General features: G+C 36.1%; 1 protein-coding gene across 1 annotated transcript in view; it reads left to right on the forward strand.

Annotated features, from left to right (window-relative positions):
* Positions 1 to 8,440, forward strand: part of CFAP47 (cilia and flagella associated protein 47) — a 492,482-nt gene that overhangs the window by 157,546 nt on the left and 326,496 nt on the right. The window contains 1 exon segment of the mRNA XM_077760783.1: positions 819 to 1,050. Coding sequence (XP_077616909.1) covers positions 819 to 1,050 — 232 coding nt within the window.

The following is an 8,440-nucleotide window of genomic DNA, read 5'->3' on the forward strand; positions in this document are numbered from 1 at the left end:
TTAACTAAAATGTTAACTGTCCTGGAGAGCCCCTCTGAATCTGCTGTGACATCCCAAAACCCCTCTCTATGGTTTGGGAACTGCCACACTAGCGGTCTGTCTGTGTATTGAGCTGGATCCGGTAATACCCATCTTAGAAAGAGATGAGCACAGAGAAGTAGATGAATATGCAAATTTGGGATTATCATTTGTAATAAACTATTCAAATATTCTCTTCTCTGGATGTAAGTCATATGGAAAATTTTCCTGTTTCGTGAATGGACCAAACAAAATTAAATATTGTGAGATTTTTCAGGGAGTGTGTGCTTGTGCTGTTGGGTAGATATTTTTGAAAAAAAAAATCATTTTGTTTTCTTGAAAATTTCTCTAACGAGGTGCTTTATTTTATTGAAGTGCTTCTCTTGGATATAAAGTCATTTTGAATATGAAACCAATATTTTGTTTCTATGAGTTTTTTAGCTAAGGTTTAATTCTAATAAAGAGAACTGAAGAATTGTCAAAATATTTTACATATTAATTGAAAATGAAGCATTCATTTTGGGGAATGTTTCCCATACCATTATGGCAGGAAGAAAATGTAATGACTTCCTTTGTTGAAATTCATCTATTTTTAAAGTATTTCTTTTAGGTCTTTGAAAACAAATCTATTTTCGTATTTTTAAGATACAGTCCATGGACTCATAATTTCTTTGAGAACATAGAATAATTTATAGAATGAGCTTTATTTGTCTACATGCAAATAGCACTAGCTGACAGGATGTTTTACTCTATGGTGACATAACCCCCTTTTTTTTTTTACAAACAAATTTGAATTTTAGGAATCGAAATAACACCTGAAAGTTTGAACTCTGGTAAAAGTAAAACGTCACAGAAAGACAAAGAGGGATCTATGAAAAAGGAAGAGAAAAATGAGCAGTTCTTTTCTCTTGAAGAAGGAACAAAGGGATATGACTTCTTTGAAAAGGTCGTTCATGCTGCTCAGACCTGGTTCAGTCTCTTTGGCTGGCCCGAAGGACCCCATTCTCTCTCTATTCCAGAAACTATAAGAAGGTAACAGTTCTGTGTTTCTCTAAATCCCTTGCTTTGTATCATATGATAAAATAAAATCTATTCATTGTGGTTGTCTTAAGTGAAACACAGTGTTAAATGATTTGTTCTACACTGATAAATTATGAGGAGGCTATTCAGAAAAGCAAAAGAGTGCAAATATAGATTCTTTAGTATAGGTGTGATTTTTAGTATCTTCTAAATATCTTATGATTTGAGGTCGGCACTGAAAATCTCTCAACCTCAGTTTACTCATTGTCCAATGAGAAGGGGTAAACTATGGGTAGGAGAAGCCCTTTTAAATTTAAAAAAGTTTGGAAACTCCTCATGTATAACTAAAGGAAATATCAGCTCTCGATCTAGAGTATGGTCAGGTAGACAGTACATTTACTTTAGTCTTTAACATGCTTTTAGGACTCATCATGTCTAAAGTAGATAAACGGCCTTGGTTTATATCAAGTCATTCGATTGTTAATTTAAACTAGAATTTAGGCTCTGCCCTTGTTGTAACATTGCTGCTGTAGTGGTTCTCACACATTTTCTACGTCCTTTTTCAGAGTTGGGGTGACTTGCTGGTACCACAGGGGCGAGCACTTCATCTCTGTAGCTACAAGGGCCATAGTGGAATTTTTGCCTCTGTAGTTAGGAGTCAGCTACGTTATGCTAAATCTCTAGTTTTCCTGTAAGTTATCTTTTTCAGGTTTTTAAATTAATGGGACAGTATCAGCTTCATAGAATGAATTAGTTTATATTTCATCTTTACCTGTGCTGGGAGAAAATTAATACAGCAGATACACTGAAAATGTATAGGCTTGATCATATAATCATCTGACTCCAGGAAAGTTTTTAGAGAAGTTATTCTGTTAATAACATTTTCAGTTTTCTGCTTTGGTGGTGGTTCTGAAAATTGTACCTATTTTGAGTAAATTTTAATGATATATTTTCATTTTAGGGGAAATCATTGATCAGGCATTTACAATTCATTATTTGACAGTAGTGACTTGCTAGTGTTATTGTGTATAAGTTCATAATATCTTCTTCATTTATAGTTTTTACTTACTCTTTTAATGTTTTTCATTTTTTATTTTTTTTGAGAGAGACAGAGAGAGCACAAGTAAGGGAGGGGCAGAGCGAGAGAGGGGGACACAGAATCTGAAGCCGGCTCCAGTCTCTGAGCTGTCAGCACAGAGCCCAATGTGGGGCTTGAACTCACAAACCACGAGATCACGACCTGAGCCTAAGTTGGGTGCTTAACTGACTGAGCCACCTATGTGTCCTCATTTTTGTTGTTTTTTTTTAATTGTTTATGATTTTTAATTTTAATTTTCTATTTTCTATATACTTTTTCTATAATGATTCCTAAATTGNGAGCATTTACTTATGTTATTTTGTTCTATATTTTCTTAATGTAAACGATACTGAGATTCAATATATCTGGGGCACCTGGGCTGGCGTCGTGATCTCAGTTTGTGAGTTTGAGCCCTGCATTGGGCTCTTTGCTGACACCTGGAGCCTACTTTGGATTCTGTGTCTCCCTCTTTCTGTCCCTCTCCCACTCGCTCTCTTTCTCTCTTTCTCTTTCAAAAATAAATATTAAAAAAATTATTTAAAACTCTATTTTATTTTTGGGTGATTTTCTGGTACGTTTTCTATTTTATATCCCTAGTCATGAGTTACATTGCTGGTCTGGTTGTTCCCTGATGGAGTTGAGTATCTTGCTATTTTGATAAGTGGGGAACAGCTCATGTCACTGGGGAAAGACAGTTCTAGGGGATATGGGCACCTTTCTAGCCCTGGAAAGAAAGCTGCCGTGAACGAAAAAACTTTAAATAAATAAAATTTTTGTCCAAGTAATGATGTTATTTGGTGCTACTTCTTTATTTGGAATCTTTGGATCATGGACCCTCAGCTAAGATGATTCTTTCAAAGTAATACAATGTTGCCAATCTTTGAACCTCCACCTCAATGTTTCCTGCATTACCACATCATCTGGAATCACTCAGTTTTTCTGATGAGGAGTCTGATGTCATATTTTGTGAGTGCCATGTTCCTTCTCTCAGAATTATTTTATGGTTCCCGTTTCCCTGCTAATGTATTCTGCATTTTGTGTAATAAAATCTGAGCACGGGAATATTTTATGTCATTCATTCTATTTGGTATTCATTAGGTCCTTTCACTTAGAAAACTCATCTTTCGACTATTCTTCTGTACCTCCTATTTCCTGCCCTCTGTTTTCTCTGTTTTCCTCTGTTTTCTCTTTCTCTTAATCTCATGTTAGAATGATGGAAGCCTTCATGACTGATCCTTTATACCACGTTCAGTTATGTCCTGTGTTATAACTGGACATCTTTTTCTGTATCTGCTTTCATATGTTTGTAGATCACCTTCATTTGCTCTTCCAGTCTTCTATAAAATTTTTAAGTTGATATTTATAGTTTTGTTATTCCTTCCTTCCTCCCTTCCTCCTTTCCTTCCTTATTAACTTTAATAATAGCATTTTTTATATGTTATGAATGCATGCCTTCTCAAATATCTTTTCCACATATAGCACTTGAATTAATCATCGCTATTAACGTACCATAGGTCACTTCCTCCCTCTGTATCTGCCAGCTTTAATCTTGTTGACTCTCTTATATTCCTTTAGGAAAAATGGTGTCCTCTCCCCCTGTAGCCTACTGCTATGCAGTCCATCATTTTAACTTATTCCTCAGTACAGTTCTACCCATTCTTTGTTTTATAGATACTCTTCAGAGTTGTTGGTATACTAATGACTCTTTCCCCAATTTTAGTGTTGTTACAGGTCTCCAGTCTTTCTGACATTGTAGAAATATTGTGAGAGGGAGAGAAGATAAGCACATATGTTCATTTTATTATCCTGAACAGAAAGTTGCTCTTCTTTCTCACAGTTTTCTGTAGTTTTACTCTTCCATTTATCCTAGCTTAATGACCTGTCATTTCTGTTATTGCTTTCTTTATTGTCGTCTAATAATCCATCTACTGAACTTGCTTTGCAATATGTTTCGTATCTTATTCCTTTAAAAATAATTTTGCATTGGTATTTTATTAATGATAATGGTTTATATGTATTAGACTCTATGAACAAGGCATAATTATATGTGCTTTGTGGGAATTCATTCATTTATTCTTTATAATGACCCTGTGAGGTTGGTACTTTACATACCTCATTTTACTGATGAGAAACTGAGGCAAAGAGAGAATAAGCAACTTTCTCAAAGTCACTCAGCTGATAAACAGTAGAGCCAGGATTTGCACACACCCATTCTACCCGTAGTGCCAGTACTTTTAAGCACCCTTCCACTTTCCGTTTATTACAGGATCACATTAAGATTTAGGAAACTTTATGGGGCGCCTGGGTGGCTCACTTGTTTAAGTGTTGGGCTCCACACTGGGCGTGAACCCAAATCAAATAAATAAATAAGATTTAGGAAACTTTAACACTTGAAAGACATGAGCTCCACCATTTGGTATTTTTGTCTTTAGCTTTAGGCTGAACAGTATATGTACCTATGGTTAGGTGTATCAGTTCAAGAAGATGAAGAATACAGGAGTCTAGAACTGAGGAGAGGAGAGTTATGTAACCCTAATGTATACAGGCTAAATCTAGGATTTCAGACCAAATGAATCTCAAAGTTCTGGGGANGAAAGTGGAATTGCCTGGCCTCATATGCAAGAACCCCCCAGCTGGAAAGTCATCTACTATAGGATGTATAACCTGGAAGTCTAGAATTTTTGTGAATTATGGTGTGGATATCAAAAAGTTTTTGTTTTCCTTTACCATTATTGAATATTTTAGGCATATTTATGCATCACCTTTCCTGAACCTGAAGATACGGGTTGTCAGTAATCCTACTTTATTGGTGTATTATCTCAGGTAATTTCACTCTTTACAAACACCCATTTGTAGCAGACAGGCAATAGGGCCCATTTCATTTGTTGATTTGGAAGATATTCAGGTGGAATAGCAGAAACCAATTATTTGAGGAGATTACCTGTATTGATTAGTAGTCTGGTTTCAGCTCTTCGAGGCCCTTAGATATTACTTATTTTCAGCTGTTCCCCCAAATCACCAAAAGATGGATATAGCTATTGCAAACTATAAGAGAGAGCACAATTTATGTTTCAGAAATCATCAGAGGAAATGTACTAAACATCATACATAGTCCCCTCACTTAAAGTTGGATGAATTGTGGGAATTCACATTTTTTTCCATATACTACTGAGGAAGATCTCTACACAACTAACCAGAGAAACATTTAAATCATGGAAATTTAAATCGTGGAAATTTCAGTGCCTCTGGAAGAAGTGATTGCAGTACATCTCAGTGCCATACACCAAGAGCACATCTGGGAATGCCTGTCAGGAAGCTTAGACGAAAAGGTTCAAATAGTTTCAAAGCTAAAATTCCATTGTAGAAGTTCTCATTTAGTGTAAATATATAGAATCTCACGGGAAATCGAAATAAGTGGAATGTTCTACCGTTTCTAATGAGAACATGCCAGATAAAATATTTTCTCAGTGCCTCTGTGTCCTCGTTTGTAAAAAGGAGGTAATGATAATACCTACCTTGTAGGATTATTGTGACATTTAAAAGAGTTAATACCTTTATTAAAACAGGACTTGGGACATAGTAAGTATTCAGCAAATGTTAGCTCTTAATATTAAATTGAATTAAGATTCTGTTTTAGTGTTATGTATTTCTGATTTCATTTGTTGTATTCACCATCTCTTCTATTTGGCAGTGAAAGGTAAATTTATGTCCCATCTTTTCCAAGCACTTACCAAATGATATTTTATTAAAAATATTTCTCCTCTCCTTGCACAGGATTTTTTGACAGCTTAGTACGGGAACTTCTGATGTTTACTAAAAAGCGTGTGTGTGTGTGTGTGTGTGTGTGTGTGTGTGTATGGTATGGTTTTCTCTTTGCCACTTTGAGCTGCTGGCAAGATCACTGATAAATTTAATAATACAAACATAAAGTTTCACCTCTATTTCCGGGCAGCCTGCCTTTTCTTTCCACCAGCCGTGTCCAACAAAGTCACAAAAATGTGTCTTTAGACTGAGAGTGTTAGAATGAAAGCTGTTAAATAACTGATGAGAGTTGGCTTCCCTGAGTTCTTTTCACTTCTCCACATCACTCTAAGAATAAGGAATCATTTTACAATTCTTTTCAAAATAGTTTCCTTCTTGAACCATTTTACTTCTTGTTTGCTGGCGATATTGGTAATTGGCAGGTGGTTTCTTTATCTGAAAAGATAAATCATGGCACAGGTACAGGTACAGGCCTTTGGCTTGTGCATATTTTCTTAAAAAATTTTTTTAATGTTTATTTATTTTTCAGAGAAAGACAGCACAGGCAAGGGAGGGGCAGAGAGAGAGAGAGAGAGAGAGCGGGAGACACAGAATCCAAAGCAGGCTCCAGACTCTGAGCTGTTTGCACAGAGCCTGATGTGGGGCTCAAACCCATGAGCAAGGAGATCATGACCTGAGCCGAAGTCGGATGTTCAACTGACTAAGCCACCCAGGTGCCCCTGCTTGTGCATATTTTCAATCTCCAAAGTTGGAGGACTCTCACAAGTGAAACAGAAACATAAAATCATTTACCATCTTAATATGTAAATAAGACCAGGAATATGGCTAACAATTAATTATCAAGCTTTTAATTGATACGAAGTTTACATGCATATGGGATATGCATACATACAGATATTAAAGAAAATACTGTCGTTTTTGCATCATAATTTGTGCTCTCAATGGGCAATTCAGTTATTGACAAACAACATCACCTTTTCCTTTAACAAACCTGTGGGCAGTACTTTTATAGCTAATTTTGGACAGTCTTTCTGTGCTAGAGAGCCTTTGATGACCCAAGCTGATTCCTTGTGACTTTTAAAATCATGAAATAAAGCACACATAGAGAAAGGTTCACAAACCAAGTACAACCCCTCAATTTACTCCTAGATCAAGCTCCTGCGCACCTATCAATTTGACAGCACCCCAGAAGCCTCTTATGAACCTCACAATCTACCAAATATCTGTAACTGTAAGAAATTACTAGCTTGACTTTTATGGTCAATCATTTCTTTTTTATTTTATTTTTTTCAGTTTTATCATCTAAGCGTAAATCGTAAACTCCAGAGTTTAAGATCTCTTTACATTTTAATGATTTTTGTCACCATGTAATGTATGCATAGAATTAAAACTATGTGAACATGTATGTAGCTGCCATTTAGACCAGGAACTAGACCATTGCTTGTGTCTCTGAATCCCTGCCACCTCCAATTCCCTTCCACCTCCCAAAATAGTAACCATTATCCTGAATTCTAGGACCAAAGATTAGTTTTGTATGGTGAATTTTATGTAGGAAGACTCAANTCTGAAAGGCATATATGTTAAAAGTGAAATTGCCTGATCACAAGATAGAAATATGATCACCTTAAAAAAGTTTTTTTTTAAAAAGCAGGTGGGGGGCACCTCGGTGGCTCAGTTGGTTAAGTGTCTGATTCTTGGTTTCGACTCAGGTCATGATCTCATGGTTCGTGAGTTTGAGCTCTGCATTGGGCTTCATGCTGATGGCACAGAGCCTGCTTGGGATTCTCTCTCTCTCTCTCTCTCTCTCTCTCTCTCTGCTCCTCCCCCCGCTCATGCTCATGTGCTCTCTCTCTCTCTCAAAAAATAATAGAAAAAAAGAAATTTAGAAACATGATCACCTTTAGAAGATACTTATAAGCAGTTTTCCAGGGTGAGTGTACCAGTTTCAACTCCCACAGGTCATATATGTAAGTTCCACTTGCTCTTTATGCTAAGAAACAATGTTCTCCTTTTCAATATCAGCTCCTTCTGATGTACGTGGTTTGAATTGACATCTTACTGCTCTTGATGTTAAGAAAATTTTCACATGTTCTTGGTCATTTGAAAATGTTGTATCATAAAGAGCCTGTTCTTTGTAGTTATTGGGATTCATAGTGATTCTTTGATCTTTGGTTTGATTTTTTATTGTCAATTTTGGAAAGTTCTCAGCCGATATCCTTTCAATTATGGGACTACCTCATTCTTTTGGGCCCCTCTCCTTTGCTTACTTTTCTGGTATTTTCCATCCTTTTGTCCCTCTGTGTTTTCAGTATGGATACTTTCCTATGGCCTATATTTCATTACATCAATTCTCCCTTCATTTGATTTAGTCTACTGTTAACTGCATCCATTTCTCTCATAATTTTACTTATTGGATTTGTTTATTTATAAATTTTGTCTTTAGTTATATATTTTTTTAATGTTTATTTTTGAGCGAGAGAGAGAGAGAAAGAGAGAGAGAGAGAGATTGAAAACACAAGCAAGGGAAGGGCAGAGAGAGAGGGAGACAGATTCCGATTCCGA

Source organism: Crocuta crocuta, unplaced genomic scaffold (genome assembly GCF_008692635.1).
Source record: "Crocuta crocuta isolate KB4526 unplaced genomic scaffold, BGI_CrCroc_1.0 scaffold696, whole genome shotgun sequence".
Taxonomy (NCBI): domain Eukaryota; kingdom Metazoa; phylum Chordata; class Mammalia; order Carnivora; family Hyaenidae; genus Crocuta; species Crocuta crocuta.